Raw genomic sequence first — 24410 nt, forward strand, 5'->3', positions numbered from 1 at the left:
TATGCAAATATATCAGTTGATGAGATTATTTATCCAACTTCCCTAATCCTGTTTTAAATCTGTGCAGATCTCCAGTAAGAATAGGGCAACTCTTACAAAGTAAGAAATAACATAAAAGTTATCACATTATAAAGAAAACTAATTTTTATAAAATAATACCTAGATTTAATACAATCTATATATATATATATATATATATATATATATATATATATATATATATATATATATATATATTAAATATCTCCTATGCCACAAAACTGGAAATGACAATTTTATTATGCTACCATATCTCATCTGAAACAATAATCTGACTAAGTTTTAGTGTATTCTTATATTCAGGCATTATCCAACAAAAATAAAATAAAACAGCTAAACTGCTATAAAAAGGGGGTAATCTTAAATAGTCTCACATTCAGTCTTTACTCAAGAAAGAAACCTAACAGTTTAAATAGTATACAAATTAGCTACAGTATGTACAATAATTTAAGCAAATTTAAGAACAGCATCATTAATAGCTTTGGCCACATAATCAACATTTTTGGTATTTAATCCACACAGTGAGATTCGAGCATCCTTTGGTAGATAGATATGATACTGTTGTACTAAATACTGCACTTGCTCCTCTAAAAAATATATAAATTGAATTTCAGAGTAACAAAGAATTATGAAAAATAGTACATTTTAACAATAAATAAATAATATATATAATAAATAAATAAATAATACACACACAATAAATATTTTGAAAGTTTTTTACGTTGGATTTATTATACATTAAAAATACCAAGAAATTATATACTTGGTTTTAATCCTTTACCCAAGGAAGCAAAACAATGTTGTGCACATGAAATATATTCATGTCTGAGCTACTTGTATATAGAGACCAATAGCTTCACATCACTTCCCTTAGCGTGATCCCATAATGCAAAGCACATCCCCTTTCGGACGTGTAAAATGCTATGCATAGTGAGAGCCAGACCTGGGAGAGATACGAAGGTTGAAGTAATGCAGAAGTCATATATCTCATATACAAGTAGCCAAAAGGTGCTCGGAACTTAATAAAAATCTCTGGATGAGAGAAAGACGTTGAAAGTTTTTTTATCTTGGGTTTGTTATAAGTTAAAGATAACAAGAAATTATATACTGTATATGTCGGCGTATAAGACAAGGCTTAAATTTTAGGCTATTTTTAGGTTTTAAGCTTATGTCGGTCTGATGATAAAACTGTGAAGTTTTATCATCAGAAAAAAGTTTTTTAAGTTTACTTACTGAGTGCTGAATTTGTAAGAGGTTTTAAGTTAAAAATTTGAATTATTTCAATTTATTTTCATAGTGATGATATAATGATTTGTGACTGATGCAGTGAAAGTTATTGACCACACATCATTTTTTTTAAATAAAGTTCAATAACCTTTAGAAATTTATCAGTAACTTAATATTTTTTCCTTAAAACAAAGAGCAAATGCATGTATACAATGAATATGAATGAAATTTTTCAAAAACATGAGAAATTTCATAATGCACAAAATGAAATTTACAGTGTGAATTTTCACATCTACTATTTTGTTTAGAGGAAAAATCAAGGCTTATTAGAATGACTATGAATGTAACTAACTATATCCTGGTTATTACTATTTTGAGATTCATTACAAAGTAATGAATCTCAAAATAGTAATAACCAGGATTACACTGCATATATCTAAATTTTTAGGGGCATGTTACAATATATACCTAAAATGGTTGTCCTATTTTACTGATTATTCAAATACTTGTGGGATTCTTTCTTATAAAAAACTAACTTACGTGTTAGTCCTGTATATGAAAACATGCCAATTTGCTCAGTTATGTGAGTCCACGTTCCAGGGGTTCCTAATTCCTCTAGTTTATTTCTGAGAGCTTCTCTCATTTCTCTAATTCTAGATGACATAACCTTGATGTGATCCTTCCTGAAATATTAAGACAGTCATATTCAAGATTACATAATACTGCTAAAACTAGAATATAATAGATGTTTATTTTGGCCAACTAAGCTTCTAAATTGAAATTTAATTACAGAAAACTGAGCAGATGAACAGAATGACAGGGAATTGAAAATAAGTCATACCAATATATTATTTAATGATGCAAAATCAAGTTCCATTACATAATTTTGTACTAACATGACAAGATTGAGATCTTTGCAATTTTTTTTTTTTTAAATCTCACTTTTTCACTATCATTTACTAACATCTTTAGAGATCTCTACACAAGCACTGCCACTTTAAAATTTTTTAAATGCATTTAAATATCACTAGTTTTTTTTTGCCTTCAATGGAATGGGAAAAGAAAAAACTATTTCATGCCTTGATGACTGCAAAAAGATACCCAGATGAAAACAAGATCTAAGTGAATTGATGCAGTTAGAAAGGTTTTAAAAGACTCCAATGAAGACTTGACAATACTGGAGTATTGTCAAGTCTTTATTTGAGTCTTTTAAAACAGATAATACCAATTTAGAGAAAAATTGACAGTAGGAAGTAATAACTTTTCATGTATGCTATCATATACATATATATAAATAACAAGAAAGATAACAGAAAAAAACATGATAAAAGAAAGACTAATAATAAGGGACAAGCAAAGAAATATACTGATAAGGGAAAAAGATATACAAGATAGATTGATAGAACACTTTCAGAATATGCTAAATGGCAAAACATCAAAATAAACAGCTGTGATAATTTTTATATGAAAATAAGCATTGAAAGACAAGACAAGAAATTAGCTGTATACAAGACAGTGTTCAAACCAGTTTTAACTTATGGATCTGAGAGCTGGGTCAGAAGTAAAACACTTGACCAAAGACTGAGACTGCAGATATGAGAGTCCTGAGAAAGATTAGAGGCATGAACAGATGGCATCAATGGCAATATCATATTAAAAACGAGGATATTAGGAAAGAACTTGACATTGTCAGCATCCAGGAATGCGTTAGCAGAGCTAATCTCAGGTGGTATGGTCACTTAAACAGAATGGGCGAAGAAAGATTAGCAAAACAAGTGTTCTCTGCCAGGTTGGCAGCAAAACGACCCAGAGGAAGACCAAGATATAGGTGGATTGATATGGTACAAAGTGCCTTAGACGATAGAAATATAAGATCTGATAATGTTGGAGTCTTGACAAGTAACAGACTGATTTGGAGGAAATTTGTAGATAGGAAGTTAGTAATGATGTAATTTTTTTTCATGTAGCACTATCATATCCTGTACACCCCTTGAGAGGGTACATGGCAGGAATTTGATGATGATGAGACAAGAAAACAGTCAGGAAAAACAAAACAAAAATACAACAACAACAAAAAAAAAAACCATCTACATTCTCAGTAGCAAATCCAAGTTCATGAATTATAGCTATCTAGGCATAGGTTTTAGTAAAAATAGCAAATTAAATATAGAAATAGATAATGGAATAAGGATGGTGATGATGAGGAGAACACTGAATACATTTATATGGAACTAGAATAGTTGATCAAAACCATAGATATGACAGTCCTTGGAAAAATTATGGAAGTTTAGATGCAAATGGAATATTAAAAATGAAGACAGTAGAAAGAAACTTTAAATTATTGACATTCAAAAATGTGAGAGAAGAGCCCGTTTAAGATGGAATAGTCACATTAAAAGAATGGGTGATTAGCAAAAGAGGTGTCTGAAGTAAAAATGGCAGGAAAAAGACTTAGAACACACACACACATATATATAAATGAACTGATGCAGTTAGGAGTATTTTAGAAGGGTGAAATGTAAGAGCTGATCAGATAGACCAGTTTTGTCACAAACAAGTAAAATTTAAAAAGATATGCTTTTGCAAGCTCATCTAAAACAAAGTTTAAATGTGAATTAAATATTAAAAACACCACATTAAAACTGCTATTAATTTTACCATTCTTCAAACAAATCTGGGGTGGTTAACACTCTGTGGACAATACGGGCTCCATGACACGGTGGATTGGAGTAATTTCCCCTCACCAAAAGGGTGATTTGAGCACGAGAATTCACGACAGGTGAGCTATCCTTAAAGATCACTGTCAGGTTGCCAGTTCTTTCATCTAAGAAGAAAAACAGTATTGAGTTTTTTTTTTTAATGAATCCTTTCAAATTATTTAGTAAACTTAAGCATAACTTATTAAGTCTAGGTTTGCTACACCAATTTCAAAATTGTATTCAATTTTTGGGTCATAGGATTTTTCCAAAAAATGAGAAAATATATAGCAGGTATTTTTTTATTCTCCCAAATTTTTATCTATTGATCACATAATTATTATTTTATAAAATTATGAATTTTTTTTTATCTGACTCTCACCCATTAAAGGATGTTAACCTATAGTACTTTAGTACTGTAAGCTAAGGATTTTTTCTATTTTTTATTCATTTTTTTTTTACTTGGTTCAAAAAGATTGCTCTACAAACCCAACATGGAGCTTTTTCAAGCCACTTCAGACTTCTAGTAAACATGGTGGTGGTGGTGGTGGTCTCACACAAGGCAATGAAATTTATTAAGCAATCACATATATCCACACCAATGGTGGGATTTGAACCTGCAGCCTTGTGACCGGAGAGTAGATATACTAACTGACAAAGCAAAGTTTACAATTGGTGAGGTTATCTTCTCAGGTTTTCTAAAGGATGATGAAATATAAGAAAGGGTCCAGAGATGATTGGCCAAGGTGGTTTCTTTCTAGAATGTTGAGTATGAAGAAAGATTGAGGGAATTGCAATTTGTAGAGTCTAGTTTAACCTCCCTACCGGCCAATGTGGATGAAATAGTGACACCAAATTGCACTTCTTACCCATGTTATTCAATGGGTTTTAGAGCTTCATATCCAGATTTATCTTGACGTCATGACCGGTTGGGGGGTTAATGGATAAGAGGGCAGAGGAAATATGATTCAGAAATAAGTTGGTAAGGAATTATTACCAGATTAATGTGAATGATGTTCTTCATAGAAACAGGGGAGACAGAGGGAAAAACAAGAAACCATTACTGGAAGCTGAATAAGGAGGGTGTGAGGAGGTTTGCACAGAGAGCGATACGTGAATGGAATGAACTGCCTAAAGGTTGCTAGTGCAGAAATAGTGACTGCATTTATGGCATGACATGATGAGCTTTATGTGTGTATGGAACAGTGGCACCTCCCACGATGAGTCTTAACTCTATGGAGAGGCTCGATGATGATAATGACAATAGTATCACAACTGCGCCTAGAGCAATTTTGAGTGTATATTATAGACAAGGGATAAGGAATATAAAGGAAATCCTACTGCTGGAAGTTTTTCCAGTTGGTTATACTATAAATTAACGACACCAAGAAATTATTTACTTGTTTAATACTTTATTCAAGTTTAAGCAAACAAAGTTTGCCCCCTGAAGTATTTTCAAGACTGGGGCAAGTCGTATATAGAAGCTAATGACTTCACATCACTTGCCTTAGTATCCCATAATGCAAAGCACATATTCTTCCAGATTGGGAAGGGTCACTACCCAGAGGCAATACTAAGGTTGAAGTAATGCAGAAGTCATATTTTCATATGAGTAGCCAAAAAGTGTCACACCTTATTATTAAAATACTCTGGATTAGAGATGGTTGTTGGAAGTTTTCCCACTTGGTTATACTATAAATTAAAGATACCAGAAAATTATATACTTGGTTTAATCCTTTATCCAAGTTTAAACAAACAAAGTTTGCATCTGAAGTATTTTCAGGACTGGGGCATCATTAGCTTCTATATACAAGTTGCCCAGTCCTGAAAATACTTCAGACACAAACTTTGTTTGTATACACTTGGATAAAGGATTAAACCAAGTATATAATATTTTGGTATCTTTAATTTATAGAAATCATACGGTATCAAAGTTTTGTAAAAAAGACAAAAATATATATATTGCCAATCCAATCTATGTTGTTTTCAAAGTGGTTATATTTCAAAAAAAAAAAAAAGTTAAACCAAAGATTTGTAGAAATCATTATAATCAGTTGCTCAATGACTTGGATGTTATGTGTTGTTTGAATATTTCTTAGTAAAAAAGTTTTAGAAAGGAAGAATGCTATGGTGCCTATCTGATAAGCATCAGCACTTCTCAGAAAATTCTGATGCCTTAACCTACCTTCTCCTAGTTTAGGAAACTGTGGCACAAATTATACACCAAAACATGGTATGAATGTAAATTTAAGGAGGCCGGTGAGATTCTTATCAATCACCCTAATCTTAACAATAATGATGGTCTAAAAATCCCAAGCATATGGAAGGCACATATTCTACCCACTTAACCTTTCTCCCTAAGAGTTATTTTATAAATAGGACCATGCGTAATCCAGGATCCTAAATCTAATATAATAATTGTCATATTAAATTAGAACATCATTTTTCTGTAACAAAACTATCTATATGAAAATGTTTTTCTGATGTTGTCTTAAATAGAATATAGCTTTGATGTAGTTAATTTAATTTATTTATTGTAATTTTATTTTATTTTCATTAGAAGTCAGGCCAGTAGAATAACTGTTGATCAAATCATTGTCTCTTCAGCATACTATGTGCAATGTAATTTAGCTTATCTTTGTGTATATATATGTTAAAGATACCAAGCTATTTTAATTATAAACCTGGTTTTAATCCATTTTCCAAGTAAGCAAACTCACTTGGTAAATCGATTAAAAACCAGGTTTATAATTAAAATAGCTTGGTATCTTTTAACGTATATTATACCCAAGGTAAAAAACTTTCTACATATATATATATATATGTGTGTGTGTTGTGTGTGTACTCCAGATGATGAGCTTAATATAAAGGTCAAAACGTCGGGAAATTAAAATAATTATTTATAACAACACGGTTGTAGAGTTCATAATTTGTGCAAAATGAATGCAGATCACCGTGTAACACTAAAGGAAAGGATTAAGATAAATCTAAATGTTTTGTTAATCGTTTACCTAGCCTGATATATGGTGGGAAAATTAACGAAATAAAATACGTTTTTTATCCTTACAATAAGTATAATAAATATATAAATGATAAAAAAAATAAAAATAAAGTTTTATAGTGGAATACTACATTAAACACATCTCTAGAGTCCTATTATAATTATTATTACGCAACACCTCCAGCAAGTCCAAAGACTCATTGAGGGAGGACATCTATTCTACAAATCTCTGTCTCCACCAACCGCAACTACCTTCATCGGCTACACCAACGCCATCTACAACTGACCACCACTAGTATTTTCACAGACAATCACGAACATCCATGCCCATGGTGGGATTTGAACCTGCAGCCTTTTGGCTGGAGAGCAGATACACTAATCACTCAGCCAACTAGGCTGGCAAAAAAAAAAAAAAAAAACCCTACCTTCCTATAAGACTGGCTAACTCATCTATAGTCAAAAGAGACAATGAAGGTTCCTGACATCACTGATAGGAATCAAACCCAGGTCTTTCTGATCAAAAGGTCTTCGTCTATACTGACTGTGCTAAGGAGGCTCCTAATTATTATATTAAGATTTTCTTGTGTTGGCATTCTGCCATCATGTTCTGGATGCTATATAGGTTGCAGATGGGTCCTCCAGATGCTTGGAATTACTAATTCATAATTCTTGTTGATATCTGGATGATGTTTCAGCATCTCACAAGCATCCTCGAACTTTTTTTTCAAACTAGGCTCTGGTGTGGTGTAGGGACTTAGTGCCTTTCCAGTTGATTCTGTGACATGTTTGAAGTGCTTGGTCTGACAGGTGTATTATACCATAGTGGAGGAATTTAAGATGGTGTTTGTGCTCATCTTTTCTTATTGGAATGGTGTGCCCTGTTTCCCCTATGTAGGGTTAGTTACTGGTGCACTGAATTTTGTAAACCCTGGATGAGGTGAGTATACTTTTTAATTTTACAAGAGGTTTGAAAGTAGCCTTAATGTTGTTTATGTAGTATTCTATTTTTTATGATATTCCCCTAATGTATGGTATTATTATTATTTGACACCTGCAGGGAGCCCAAGGACTCATCGAGGGAATGCACCTACTCTACAGCTTGTCTCACCACTCAATCCACCAACAACAAACCCCAACTACACCAACGCCATCTACCACCAACCACCACTGGTATTTTCACAGACAATCACAAACATCCATGCCCACGGTGGGATTCGAACCCACAGCCTTTTGGCTGGGGAGCAGATACACTACCCACTCAGCCAACCAAGCCAGCAATGGTATGGTATGGTATTGGCATTAGATGATGGGAATATACTAGAAGAAACTGATCAGGCTAGAGATCCTAGAGTGTTAGTAAATAGAAAGTTGGAGTTCAGGAGCCATGCAGCAAAGATTGCAAATAACTCAAAGGATAATTGTGATGCTGAAACAAACTTTGATGCACTGAAATTTATTTGGCATCAGGAGCCTGGAAAAAATCTTTCTTGGTATGAGACCTAATTCAGAGAGTCAGGGGAACTAGATAATCAAGGGAGGAATGTGAAAAATGTGTGTTAAAGTTCAGCTATGGTATGCAAACGTGATAAAGTATGAATGTCTTTGAATATGGTTATGTATATGGCAAAGGGGTGGAAAAATATGTTACAGATCCTTTAAGTATGTCTGGGGAGGGAAAAGAGGGAGTTCTAGAACAAGACCAAATAGATTGCATATCTGATTATAAGAACAGGCCAGATGGTATTTATTATGTCAAAAACAGAAGGGGTTGAGTTTGTTGCTTTATTGAATATGATGTGGTCTAGGATTGTTGGCATTAGTGAAACCTGGCTATCAGAATCAGATATGGCAACTGGGATTGAGTGTAATGGGTATACTATTTTTTAGGAATGACGGAAGAGATAGGAGAGGAGAAGGAGTACTACTAATCATATCACATGACTTAAGTCCAGTTAGGGTAGAAATGCAAGAAAACAATGATGGTAACAATGTCCCATGCAGCAGTGAGTTTGAGACTATAGTGGAAGTGGAGGTTAACAGAATGAAATATAAGGTGGGGTGTTGCTACAGACCTGGAGGCTCAGCTGCAGGGGACAAAGAAATGTGTCTCCAATTTAGCCTTATGGGTATCAAACGATACCATACCATTAAACGATATTTTTTCTTGACCATAGAAGCTATGTAAATTGACTATTTGGGAAAAATATTGATCAAGTAACTGAGAACAACTATTTTAATACCAACTAGTTTCACCAACTTAAGCTGTTGGCATCTTCAGGGTACAGAACTGATGATAGGCACTAAAGCTAACAAAACATGTTACAGACTAGACATTAACAGAATTCTAATTTATAAATTACAAAACAATACTAAACATGTGCAATACACGTGTGCCACGTACATGATTTCACTTGTTGTTGTTTAGGAATGTTTTATAGTTTGTACTAAAGTTCATTTCTTGTGTGTTTAGAGATCTAATTAGGGTCTTCCAGATCTGGAATCAGATTAAACCTTGGTTCCTATTAAGATTTTCTACAGAACGGGCGACTGTTGTGGTTTCTTTAAAAATACGAGAGTGGTAATCCTCTTCTACGTAAGGGATACAGCTTTTATCCCACTCAATGAAATGGTTGGTTCTGGAGAAATGGGAAGATAAGCCCGATATATCTTGTCTGTTGTTTTTAACATATCCGATATGTTCTCTCTAGTTGGTATTAAAAAATAGTTTCAGGCATAAACTTCTGTGGCTAATTGGTTCAAAAGACCTATTTCGGTGATTACACCACATTTTTTATTATTCAGTTATACAATATACTGAAATAATAGTTTCCAACAAGTTTCGTAAATCATAGGATTTACATCTTCAGGGGTAAATAGTATAACTTAAAGTTTAAACAAGAGAAATTAATAAATACAAATCATAACCGTCTGGCTATTCATAAACTCAAATAACAGAATGCAGATATAAAACGTTATTGATGTTGAATAATACTGGACGATGTCGCATGTTCTGGTTCATATAGTCTGAGCTCAGATTGAGGTGGATTTTTTATTAGAGTTGACCACACTTGATGGAGAATTAAACCTTGATTTTTATTGCATTGGGTTGGGTTTTTCAGCATATTAGCAGCTTCTTTAAATTTTCTTATGTAGCTGTTGTTTTCTATGTATGACATCGTTGTTTTTTGTCAGAGTACATCATCGTGTCCACTGGAAGTGGTATGGAAAGCAAGACCCGTTTTTTATTCTCTTTTGTATTGTACGTGTTTCTGGTGTTCAGCCATACGTATTTCTCCAGATCTTCCTCTCTGTCCTACGTAGCAAATCCTGCAAGAGCAATGGATTTTGTAGACTCCTGGTTTTTTAAGAGGATGATGAGGTGGTTTTGGTGGATATAGGAATCCTGAGATTTTTTTCAATAGGAAGGAAGGCCACTTTTACGTTGCTTTGTTCATTAATTTGGCTAGCTTATCTGTAACATTTTTGATATAAGGAAGCGAGACTGCGTTTTTGTAATCCTGTTTTATTGTGTTGTTAGTTGGAGGCATTTTAAGGATTCTCTTGATGGTTTTTGTTTCATACCCATTCTGTTGGAGGATTTGTGTTAAGTATTTTAGTTCTTCATTACATCTTTCTTGTGTGCTGGAGATATTGTATGCTCTGTCTCAAAGAGTTTTAATTAAGCTTATTTTTTTGTGAAGGATGGTGGTGTGAGGCTGCATTTAGAAATCTTCCTGTTTGTTGGCTTCTTATATACTGAGAAGGAGAGTTTATTTTCTTCATTAACTTCTAATAGAATATCTAGAAAAGGAAGTTTTCTATTTTCTTTTTGTTCTAAAGTGAATTTTATGGTGTTGTGCAAACTGTTGAGATAATCTTTAAAATTGATAAGTTCATCTGATGTCTGGGGGGGGGGGAAAGAGGTCTTCTAGGAGATTCAAAATTTCTTGTCTTGGGACGTTTGTAAACAAACTGATAATGTCTAGACTTGCTAAGATGTCTGTTGGACCAATATGTATATCTTTCACTTTTTCTATAAAATGTGTACTATTTTTTATGAAAGAAGATGTTTTACCTCACCAACATGATGTGAAATCATGTTGGTGAGGTATTTTGCCAAGATGGAAGTCGGTGATTCTCTTCCATCTACTATTGGTTTTAAAGTTATATCTGTCTGTGGATCTTTGGAACACCATAGATTCTTGGTATCAAAGGATGTTTTGATTGTAAGTATTTTTTTAAGTTCTTCCATCCAAAGAGGCACTTTTTTTATGAGATCATTTGTTTTTTTGTGTGTATGCCAAGTCGGGTCTCTGTCTAAGGGTTTGTAGGTGTTTGTATTCTCCAAGAGACTTTTCATTTTATTATCATATTATGTAGTATTTAAAACGACATGTTGCCTTTATCCGCTTTGATTATGACAATATTTTTGTCATCCTTTAATTTTTTAAGGCAAGCATATTCATTGTAAGGTAGATTCCTACGAGGTAATCTGTTTTTTAATAGTAAAGCTGTACTCTCTACATGGATAAGATCTGCCGGGTTGTCCGGTAGATTTCTAATTCCTTTTTCTATTTGTGCTATGATATCAATAGGATACCACACGAAAGGCTGTTGCATAAACTGGAGAATATGGGATTGGAATATAAACTCTTGGCTGGTATCAGGGGATGGTTGATAGAGAGACATCAAAAAGTGGTATACAGTGGGTGTGAATCTGCCAGATTTAAGATGACCAGTGGTATACCTCATGGTTCAGTCCTTGGACCATTATTGTTCATTCTATACATTAATGACATCACACAGGGTCTAACATCATATGTGCAATTGTTCGCTGATGATGCAAAGATAGGCAGGGAAATTAGGGATGCAACTGATATCCAGCACGTACAAAATGATTTGTAAAGGCTGGAAATTTGGGCAAACGAAAATGGCTATCAGTTTAATGTTAGCAAGTGTAAAGTTATGCACTTTGGCATGATGAGATTTCCAGCATCATATTATATTAGCAGGGTTATGCTACAAGAAACTGAGGAGGCAAAGGATCTTGTCATATTGGTGGATAGGAATTTGAAATTTAAAAGTCACATAACAAAAGTTGCAAATACAACTCAGAGGATAATTATAATGTTGAAGGCGAACTTTGTCAAGTAAGGATAAGGAAATTATTTTGTCTCTTCATAAGGCTTTGATAAGACCACATCTGGATTATTGTGCACAGATTTGGTCTCCCGGATTCCAAGTGGATAAAGAAGCTGTGAAAAGGGGGCAAAGAAGAGTTACAAAGATTATATCTGGATTATGGGATTTAGATTATGAGGACAGATTGTGAGTATGTGGATTACAGACTGATTAATAGGAGAAAGAGGGGTAATATGACAGGTCTATAAACTTTTGAATGGATGTTATACGATAGAGTCTGATAAAATTTTTCATTTTATGGAAGGTGGGAGAGAGAACACAGGGATATCCAATAGAAGTTAAGTTTGTTCTCAGTTAGGAAAGGGGTAAGAGTTAAGTTTTTCTTTCACAGAGCAGTGAGCGAGTGGAATAGTTTGCCTTTAGGAGGTGGTGAGTGCAAATGAATTTAAGGGAAGGTATAATTCATAAGATAACAGCTGGTTTGGATGATTTATAGCCTTCCTCGATGAGTCCTAGACTCACCAGAGGTGTTAGGTAATAACAATAATAATAATATAAGGATGTCATTTTGCCTCTTTACAAAGCCTTGATAAGATCTCACTTAAACTATTGTGCACAAGTCTGGTCTCCTGGTTTCCATTGTGATTCTGATATAGTGGAGAGAGTGTAAAAAGAGCATTAAAAATTATATTATGATTGTGGAATAATGATTATGAAGACAGATTGAGAGAGATGGCAGACACTAGCAAACAGAAGAAACAGGGTGATATGATTGAGACTTACAAAATTCCAAAAGGTCATACAGTATTTCTGTTGATAGAATTTTTTTTATTTTATGGAGGGTGGGGAAAGGACAAGAGGGCATACTTGGAAGTTGAGAATGAATGCCCGCTAAGAAGGCGGGAAGATCTAAATTTTAGGGGATAATGTACATCCTTGTCTCACACCAGATTTAACAATAAACCATCTTCCTGTACTTCCTTCAATTCTAATTGCTGACTTACAACTCAAATAAAGACTAAGTATTGCTTGATATAATGCCCCATTGACACCATATAACTGTAGCATATTGAATAGCTTCTCTCTTGGCACCTTGTCATATGCCTTTTCCAAATCGACAAAACTCAAATACAGATCTTTGTTATATTCCCATGCTTTCTTGACTATTTGTTGTAAAGTGAAGATCTGATCCTGACAGCCTCTATTTGGTCTGAATCCAGCTTGTTCTTCACCCAGCTTTTCTTCCACAATTCTTCTCAACCGTTTCTCAAGTATACTGGCATAAATCTTACCAGGAATGCTCAGTGGGGAAATACCTCTGTAATTCTCACATTCAATTTTATTTCCCTTTTTATATATGGGTACTATGAGAGCTCTACTCCAATCATCAGGAATCTGTTCCTGTGTCCAGGCTTTCTGAACTATGCAGTGCAGCCACTGTAAGCCTTTTATGCCACCATACTTCAGCATTTCTGGTCGAATATCATCTACTCCTGCTGCCTTTCCACATTTCAAGCCTCTGATGGCTTTTTCTACTTCAAGTATGGATATGTATTCCTGACTGCATGCCTGGTCAGTGTTTTTTAACACTGTGTTGTCATCACTGCTTGTTTCATTTAGCATTTTTTCAAAGTAATTACTCCATTCTTCAAGGATATCTTTTTCTCCCATTTTCATGTCACCTTTATCATCTCTAACTCCTTTTACAGCACTCTTTCCGCACATTCCTAAGGTTCTTCAACAACCTCCAGAATATTTTGCCACCCTCTTGATATTTATTTTCTATATTCTTGCCAAAGTTCTTGCTATATTCTTCCCATGACTTTTGTTTAGCTAGTTTTATACAGTGTTTAGCATTCTTGCATTTGCCTCTGTATTCTCTAAGAGCACAAGCTGACTTATTTGACCAAAATAATATTTTAAAAAAAATAAAATAATGATGGTAATAATAATCCTTAGTTAAATAGTAAGATAAAAAAAGTTTACATTAAAAAACGAAAGTATAAATTATTTGATCATAGAAATAAAAATAAACTTACTGTATAATCCAAAATTTTTTGCAAAGGACTGTGCACAGAGTAATTCAAATCCACGAGATACAAAATAGCAGACTGCCCAACTATCTCTCACTAAGTCACCAGTTGCAAAACCTTGATAAGCACAATCAAAAAATGGGAAGAGTTTCTTTTTCTAAGGGACAAAAATTTAAAGGAAGTTAAAGCAATAAGCACTTTTTTATCTGTTTCAATTAAAAAATTTTAATTCCAGATCAATCAACAAATTCATTAGATAACATGGAGATTATTATCTCTCTAAGGAAATCATTTTGCCTCTTTACATGGCCTTGATAAGACCTTACTTGGACTTATCATATAGCTGAGATGTATTCATGATTGTAATCCATCTGGGTTTACGGGGCCAGTTTGCCTGTTCTGGGGGACAAAAAAACTCAAGTTTCCAGGTGAAAACACACACACAACAATAAAAATAATTACAACGAGAGACCTCCAGGGAGTCAGAAACTCATTGAGGGAGGCCACATATTACCTCCAACTGCCATACCCGTTCTTGAATTCATTCAGACAACTTGCACATGCAGTATATCCAATAGCAGTACATTCCAATCACACACACCACTCTATGATAGAAAAATCTAGCTCTCACTCCCTTGTTGATGGAATTCATTCTCAAATTCAAGGGATGTCCTCTTGTCCTTTTCCCACCTTCCATAAAATGAAAATTTCCATCTAATATCCTAAATGACCTTTAAAATCAAGACTGACAAACTTTAAAAAGTTTGTCCGTCTCAATCATATTACCCTTCTTTCTTCTGTTTGCTAGTGTCTGCAATCCACAAATTTTCATCTGCCCTCATAATCAACATTCCACAATCCTGATATCACTTTACACTCTTCACTGTATCAGAAACCAGGAGACCAGACCTGTACACAATAGTCTAAGTAAGGTCTTATCAAGGCCATGTACAGAGGCAAAATGACTTTCTAGGTAATTTCCTTAACCACCTTACCAGCCATTATGGATCAAATACGCATCCTCATACGCTTCATATCCATCATATATTTCAATGTAATATCAATGGTATTACAATGTTAATATGCACTTTGCATCCATGGAAACTTGGACATATATATACATCCTGGCCGGTAGCGTGGTTAATAATGGAAAATAATTATTAAAGATTCAAGAAAGTGTCAGACTGGTACTATACTATACAGGATGATTACAAATGAGCTGTATAGTTTTGACATAAGATGGTGTTTTCAGTCGTTTCTGACCCTAGCTGACTTTGTAGGCTTTGTCCACAAAGTGTTCCTGGTGAGATTTTTTACAGGGTAGTTCACCATTGCTTCTCCCCCCCATCAATTTTATCCAGGCCCAGGATTGGCATATAGCTGGGATGTATTCATGACTGCAATCCATGTGTGTTCACAGGGCCATTTACCTGTTCTAGGGGATGAAAAACCCAAGTTTCCAGGTGAAAATATCTCCTACCTCTGTAGGAGGCCGACTAACTCACCTTTCGCTGAAAGAGACCAGATAAAGGTTCCTCATTTCATTGATGGGAATCGAACCCAGGTCTTTCCGACCAAAGGGCTTTGTCTATACTGGCCGAACTACGGACGGAGGCTTGACATAAGATGAGACATATCATCATCATGGAGACTTCCAGGGAGTCAAGGACTCATTAAGAGAGGCTATAAATCACCCAAACCAGCTGTCATACCTCCTCTTAAATTCATTCACACTAGATGCGCTCACTACCCCTAAAGGCAAACCTAGCTCTTACCCCTTTCTTGACTGTGAACAAACTTAACTTCCTTGCTCCTGTGTTCACTCCCCAGCTTTCATATAATGAAAAATTTCATCAGACAATATCCTATAACATCCTTTCAGAAGTTTATAGATCTCTAGCATATCACCCCTCTTTCTCCTGTTAATTAGAGTGTAATTCACATACTCACATATGGATTGTAAGCTGCGCATTAAGTTAAACAAATACAAAACTGCAGCAAAAAAGTTATCTCCATGAATCCTTAGGGTGTAATGAGGTCATTAAAGCTGTAATTTAGTACAGATGTATAATAAGTGTCCCAAATCTTGGGTAATTATATGTCCATTAATGTGTTTTGAGATTAGGTATACAGGGATAGCTTAAGTTAATTGTATTCCCAGAATAGTTTACTCCCTTTCTGCTTCAATACATATTTCTTGATATTCTCCTATAATAGGATGTTTATAAAATATCTAATAAGGAAAGATGGTCAGCCAAGCCATCTCTTCCATAATATATTGAATTATATGTTCATTAATGTGTTATTATTTTCTGATGGCTGTAGATAGCCTACTACAGCCAACTTTGGGATAATTTATATCAAGGAATTCTGTAGCACTTAAAAATTGGATAAAGAGAAGATAATTTATGGTAGGAATTGAATGTTATAGAGTTGATAATTTAAAAATCTTAAATACTTCTTATATAAATGCCTTAAGTAAAGAAGAATTCTTTGAAAGAAGACTATATAGCATTATAAAGGAGTAATTTATAGCAGAAAGACTGTTCTGAGACTAAGCTACCTATACCTGCCAACCCTAATTGGAGCTATTAAGTTACCCAAGATTTTGCAAACTGTTTACAATGTCCGAACCAAAATATGCAACTGACGACATCATTTAATTGCATATAAAGGGTGCATAATTATTAATTATACTGAACTTGACATGGAAAGGCTGTTTGTTATTGTTATCATTTCTGTTTTACCTTTGCAATCAGTGATACTGTATATTTAACTGTATATCTTGATGACACTATAAGCAACTATGGAGATATAAATTATTTATTCTGTGTTGAGTTTAATATCATCAGCATTAAGGCAAATTACAGAATATATATAATCATGCATAAATAAATGCAGTAGAATATATAATTTTCTATTCTATAAGACAAATAGGCTTTATTGCTTATGAACAACCATTAAATTTTTAATATTTTTGTCAGGGAGGAATCAAATAAATTGAAAGGTTATTTAAATAAACATAAAAACTCTAAATATTTATGCAGTTTGTGTAATAGGCAGGTCTTACTGAGGTATCATTATGAGTTGTTTTTTTTAAATCAAACAAGGATAAAGTGTATGAGCAAATGTTACCAAGTGCAAATCTCATTCTAATTAAGCATTCCAAAGACTAGTCAGCAGATATAATGAAATAAGTCAATATTAATTGATTCTTACTTCCATAACATCTGCTATCTGTTTCCACTGTTCCTGTGTAGGATCAATGCCAGTTGGATTGTGAGCACAAGCATGAAGTATAATTACAGAATCTTCTGGAGCATTCTGAAAAAAAGTCAACAAATTAATGCTGATAATTAATGCACATAGTTAGTGCAAGTTACAGTGAAATTTAATATTCTTATATATTACAAGAATACTATTCAGCATTTTGTTATGAGGAGTGAATCTGTTATAACAGTAATTGCTATAGTGATAAAAGTCTATTGTATTATGCATTTTCACCAATTATGTATTATGCAATTTCACCAATTTACAATTGTTGAAAAAAGTTTCGTAACAAATGCTTGTTCCAAATGATTAAACTAGGGTAAAAGCTATTATGCTAGAATTAACAAGCAAACATAATAATTAAATTTTATATTATTTATACCACAGTTATTTTAATTAAATTAAAAAAGCTTTGTGTTACAAGCAATTTACAATCAGTTCACAAAAGAAAGGCATTTATAAGTTTAATAATTCCAGGGATTCTGATATAGAAACGTTACTGCAATCAGAACAGAATTATGTACATGTGTGTGTGTGTGAGGGGGGGAAGTATTTTTGTATAAGCTTGATAGATTGTACTCGAATGGATTTGAGTTTAGTATCTGGTGAAAGTTTTGTTCAATGAAGAAATTAGGAAGGATGCAGGTGAGCATGTATACAGACTCCCTTAAGGAGAGTGAATGTGAGAATGAGAAAGATCATACTGAATGCAGTTTCTTATATCTCAAAATCTGAATGGAAAGCCATTAAGGGTATCTCGAGGATATCTACGAGTCCACAGGGATATTGCAATGTAACATATATTAATGCCAGAAGTATCGGGAACAAAGGTGAGAAGATTCTGGAATTGGAGAGTGTTAACCAGCCAAAAATTATAGGCATTAGCGAGAATCAGCAGAAATGAAAATACCATCACAGGGATAATTTTTTTTCAGAGGATAGAGAGAATGGACATAGGGTAGTGCTAATGATGGCAGAAGAAATGTAACAATTGAAAGTAGTAGTTCAGTAGGAAGACTGAATTGAGGAAGACAATGCATTTAAAGCAGTCAGTGTAAGAAAAGTGAACAGGACAAAATAATTATAACTGATTTCTACTATAGGCCAGGAGCAAAAAAAAGAGATGCAGATGACAATGGCAAATTAGTTCAGTGAGCACAGGTAAGCAGGGCCACTGCATGTAGGTGAGCAGGTTGTTCACTGCACAAAAGATGGCATTTTGATTGATTATATGTATAACAAAATTTATTTTTATGGCACCATTTAAGGAATCCCATTATATATGCAATGTCCATATAATGTATCCAGCCTGTATTCATTTAGACATAGTATAGCATGGTATTGTTGGGATATTTGGATTGGGAGTGAGAAATGAAAGAGGAGATATGTTGTTGGATTTCTGTAGAAAGCATGATTTAGCAATTATGAACACTTGTTTAAGAAACATTCAAGAAGATTGTACACATGGAAAGCCCCAGGGAAGGATATAAATAGTAGAAGAAATCAGATAGATTATATTTTGATAAACAAAAGATATAGAAACATTATAAAAGATGTGACAACATATCCAGGAGCAGACTGTGATACAGATCACATATTGTTGTCAACTAAGATAAGGATTAATCTAAAAAAGAGGGAAATGGAACAAATCATGGAACATGGAGCAGCTGAAGATACCAAGTACGGCGAATGAATTCTCAAAGAAAGTAGAGGAAGAAATGAACGAGAGAAATATACAAGAAAATGTTGATGCAAGTGAAAAATGGAAGATTCTGAAGGAAAGCATAATTACTGCTACAGAATTACATTTAGCTAAAAAAGAGGAGGAAAGAGAGAAAAGAAAGAAACCATGGATGACGGAAAATAACACAAAGAAGAACGTTAGTTAATAGTAAAACAGAGGAGAAAAAAAAGCAGTATAAAGACTTGAGTAGGGAGATACAAAGAGAGATAAGAAGGAAAAAGGAAGAGTGGTTAGATGAAATAAGTAAAGATACAACAGCAAAGGCAGAAAGAAAGGACATAAAAGGTGTTTATAAAAACATTAATATGATGACAGGAAGGAGAAAGATGCTAAGGACTGGTGTACTCAAGAATGAAAGAGGTGAAATTCTGATAGAAAAAGAAAAGATATTACAGAGATGGGAAGAATATGTAAGTACACTTTATGAAGACAGGGAAAGAGGAGAAAATCAAAGGAAAGAACATAGTGGGCAGAGACTGTGCATCATGAGGGAGGAATTGAATCTAGCAATTCAAAAGATGAAAGAAGAAAAATCCCCTGGAATAGATGGTATACAGATAGAACTTATAAGGAATATAGGTGAAAAAGGTATGGAAGTGTTATGGCAAATTATTAACGGAATTTATGAAAGACAAGAATTACCAGAGAAGTTTAGAAGATCAATTTTTATCCCCATTCCAAAAAAGACGGGAGTTTTAGACTGTAACAATTTTAGAACGATACGTCTTATAACTCGCACAGCAAAAATTCTGGTGCAAATAATTTTAGAGAGAATTAGGAATAAAATAGAAAAAGAAATGAATGAGGAACAGTTTGGATTCAGAACCAACAGAGGAACTAGAGAGGCTATAACTTGTCTAAGAATTATTGGGGAGAAAACACTAAACCATGGTGGAAAGTTGTTTTGGGGATTTCTAGATTTTGAAAAGGCATTTGATACAGTGAAACATGAAAGGCTTTTTGACATTCTAGAAAATACTGATATTGACTCTTATGACTTGGAAATTTTAAAGAGATTATATTGGTCACAAATAGCGTCAGTATGTGTAAATGGAGAGGAAACAGGAGAATTCCCAGTGGAGAGAGGAGTCAGACAAGGATGCAAGTTATCACCATTAATGTTTAACTTTTATAGTGAACAAATGTTTAGAGAGGCACTTGAGGATGTAGAAGAAGGAATAAAAATAAATGGAAGAATCATTAATAACTTAAGATATGCGGATGATGTAGTAGAGATGGCAAAAAGTGAAAATGGATTACAACAAATTATTCAAAGAATTGAAAACTCTTGTAAAGAGTATGGACTAAGAATTAACACAAAAAAGACCAAGATAATGGGTAGAAAAAAAATAGGAGATAATGTAAAAATAAGATGTGGAGGAAAGATTTCAATATTTAGGTAGCTGGATCTCAGAGAAAGGAACTTCAGAGTTGGACATTAGAAATAGAATAGGCAAAGCTAAATCGGCATTTATGGAAATGAAGAGAATTTTAATAAACAAGAACACTAAAATAGATGTTAGAATTGGAATAGTTAAAGCAACAGTTTGGAGTATTGCAAGTTATGGAAGTGAGTCATGGACACTAAGAAAGAGAGATATGGAAAGAATTAATGCATTGGAAATGTGGTGTTATAGAAAGATGGAAAAGATTAGCTATACAGAAAGAATATCAAATCAAGAAGTTTTAAGACGAGTTGGGATGGAAAGAACACTGCTAAAGAATATTATGCAAAGAAGACTAGATTTGCAGGACATCTTCTGAGAGGTTCTTCAGGACACCTGACAAGAACTATATTACAAGGGAAAGTTGAGGGGAAGGAGAAGACATGTAAGACCAACTAGAGAGTGGTTTAATGACATCGTGGAATGGACTGATTTAAGAATGATGGAAGCGACAGACAGAGAGAAATGGAGAAGAACTGCTCATCTGCTGCAACCCTCTTGCTAGAGGATGCTACCGGACGACGACAGCATAGTTGCACGTGTCTGGTATTGTCATTGTATTATTGTATCTTGCATGATCTTACATATATTTGAACCGACATTTTTGAGAGAAGCCTGTGAATACCACTAATCTTAAGTGATATTTATTATATTGCAAAAGGTTGTAGCATAGTGCTTGAGAAATTAATGGGTTTAATACTGATTTCAAATATTGTTTATAAATTTATTTATATATAACCCAACCCATCACGAAAATTCTTAAAAATTAATAATCATATTTAAATTTTAAATATTGAATTGTAGATGTCAGAAAAAGATTATTATAAAAAAAAAAAAAAAAAAAAAAACCTAACATCTTTGTTCAGAGCCCAATACAGGAAAAGAAAAGCAAAGAAATTGCAAATCAAACAAGAATTGGCTGGTTTCTTAGATAAATTCTTGACTGCAGAAACATCACATTAGAAAAGAAAAGAAAGATTTCGTCTACCGATGTTGAAGCTGTAGCAGTGCTGTGATTTTTAAAAAAATAGAAGCTGATAGCTATTCTAGGACATTAGATGAAGAAAATTCAGATTCTTCTTCAAACAAAACTGAATTATCAAGCTCTGCCTTTAAAATTTGATGCAGGTACTTGGCCAAAAATTGTATCTATAAAAATAAGAAATCGTTTAGTAGAAAATTCCCTCAGCAGATAATTAAATAATTTTCCTAAAGACGATTCTGGTCAAAGATTTTCCGACTCATATTATATTAGAATGCTCCCAAATTGAGAAAAAAAAGCAATAGAAATTATTTGATATGCTCGATATCACAAATCCAATTTTTTGCTATTATTGTAAGTTATTTGATCATATATCACAACTTAGCAATGAATATGGCTTTAATGAGTGGCAATATTTATCACATACTAAAAAAAAACTATGAAACAAGTGCCATACATATTAAAAAATAGTACAAAATACAGCAAACTTAAAATATCTTTAAGTAACAAAAGTACGATTAATGTAATACAACAGAGATTATATGATACAAAAAAAAAAAAATATTGGTAATCCATTATTGAATGCTTAATATACATAATCCAGTATTTATAATGGCAGTGTATAGCTTTTAGAGGATCATCTAAAATATTATATGACTATGATAATTGGAATTTTTTAAAATTAATGGAAACAATTGCAAAATTTGATACAATAATGTCTGAACATTTACATCACATTCAAACATCCAAAAAAAAAGCACCTTCTTCTTGAATATTCTGCAATTGAGCAGGTTCTTCTCTTAGTAGCAAAAACTTTCCTTCCACTCTCTTCTGTTCTGAGCCTTTTCTTTCAAGGTTGTGTACCTATCCCCATTCAGCATGTCATCTAGCATTGTTTTCCTTACTCTTCCTCTGGGTTCCTCTGATGATTCCATTCCCTCACAGAATATGTCCAATCCAGTTTCCCTTTCTTCTTTTTATTCTCCTCAACAGACTTCTTTCTTCTACTCTTTTTAAGACCTCTTCATTAGTTATTTTATCTGTCCATTTGATTTTTTCCATCCTTCTCCAAATCCACATCTCAAAGCTTTCCAAAATCTTTAATTTATTAGGACACCTTCTTGGCAATTCTCATAGAAGGGATGCAAGTTCTGTTCGCTACAAACTTGGTATTAACTAGGTCTACCTACTCACTGATGAGACCTCAATAAAGGTTGAAACTGGTCTGGGTAGTGACCTTCTCTCATAATGTAGAACAGTGATACAGCTCCTAGGAGCTAAGTTCACGTTATGGGTAAATGCCAAGAATAGTGATCGGAGCTTGCTCCACCCTTACTATGAGTGGCCTCAGTTTGCACTACCAAATGGGTCAGGTGCTGCACTAACCAAGTATTTGCTTATGCTTGGAATCGCCAAACTTTATATAGTTTCTATATTCGGCATGAAACTCTTTGAGTTTCTTATTCGGCTAAGAAACAATATGGGATGTAATATCCCTTAACTTAAATAAGTTCATGTCGCCGAATTGAAGCCTTTGGCTCTTCATATAATTAGCAATTAATTATTAATTTCTTCTTTCTTCAATGTCCAAGTTTCAGTTGCATAGAGGGCAACACTCCACACATAACATTTTATTAGTATTTTCTTTAGGTTTCTATCCATTTTACTTATGAATAAATTCCATTTTCCATTAAAGACAACTCTTTCCATCACTATTCTTGTTTTTATGTCACTTTTACATCTTCCATCACTGTTAATCACACTTCCTAGATATTTAAATGTCTTTACTTCATTCAGTTTTTCCCCATTTATTCTGATATCCATATCTGCCTCTTTCCTTGCTATTTTCATTACCTTTGTTTTTCTTATGTTAATTTTCATTCCATAATTGATACATGATTCCAGTATTTGAATAATGCCTTGTCATCTGCATATCTTATTGCAAATATCTGTCTACCTATCTTTATTCCTTCTTCCAAATTCTCCAGTACTTCTTTTAATATTGCTTCAGAATACATGTTAAACAAAATTGGTGACAAAGAACAGCCTTGAACAAAATTTGATACAATAATGTTTGAACATTTACATCACATTCAAACATCTAAGAAAAAAGCATTTTTTCTTGGATGTTTGAATGTTCTTTTGAAAAAACTTACATGTTCTACACACTCATTAAATTCAGTAGTTTATGATGCAGCAAAAATATCTTTTGAAACAGTTGACTTTTTTTGCATTGCCTGAAATTGCAATTATTTTTCCACTTTAATTTTAACATCCATGAAATATATCAAGCCTTCTCGGAAATAACTGAAGACACAATTAAGGATATCAAATCAATAGCGCAAACTAATAATCTTGTTTTAAAAATTATGTCATTTAAAAACGATATCCAGAGAGCTATCTTTAAATGGTTATCCAAAAAGATTCTACAACAAGATTCTCTTGACTGATATACCACATAGACAATGTGATGACGTCCAATATCAGTGATATTACTATTCCGTTTGTCAGCAGCATTTCCAAAAAATTGGCTAACCTAAAACCACATAATATCAGAGTAGCATTCAAGCCAGTCAACGCTATTTGGAAATTTTTAAGATCACCGAAAGACCATCATCCTTTCTACAAGTACTCTGGAGTATATAATATACCTTGCTCATGTGGTATTAGTTACATAGGTCAGACCTCTAGAAGCTTCGAAACGAGAAAGAAAGAACACATGGGGTATGTCAGAAACAACAGACAAGACATTTCAGGCCTTTCTTGCCACTTTTGCCTCTACCAACCATCACATTGAGTGGAATAAGAGCCTTATGCCCTATATAGAAGAT

At 33.6% G+C, this 24410-nt stretch overlaps 1 protein-coding gene across 1 annotated transcript in view; it reads right to left on the bottom strand.

Annotated features, from left to right (window-relative positions):
* Window positions 1-225: 225 nt before the first annotated feature.
* The window catches only part of Got1 (Glutamate oxaloacetate transaminase 1), a 59311-nt gene continuing 35126 nt past the window's right edge, over window positions 226-24410 (bottom strand). Inside the window, exons 5-9 of the mRNA XM_090399667.1 lie at window positions 17358-17462; window positions 14145-14295; window positions 3925-4090; window positions 1807-1949; window positions 226-626 (exon numbers count right to left, since the gene is read on the bottom strand). Of these exons, the coding sequence (XP_090255793.1) occupies window positions 487-626; window positions 1807-1949; window positions 3925-4090; window positions 14145-14295; window positions 17358-17462 (705 nt within the window). The 3' untranslated portion in view covers window positions 226-486. The remainder of the gene's footprint in view (window positions 627-1806; window positions 1950-3924; window positions 4091-14144; window positions 14296-17357; window positions 17463-24410) is intronic.

Source organism: Typopeltis vanoorti, chromosome 1, assembly GCF_054136105.1.
Source record: "Typopeltis vanoorti isolate ZY-2024b chromosome 1, IOZ_Tvanoo_1.0, whole genome shotgun sequence".
In the NCBI taxonomy this organism is placed as follows: Eukaryota; Metazoa; Arthropoda; class Arachnida; order Uropygi; family Thelyphonidae; genus Typopeltis; species Typopeltis vanoorti.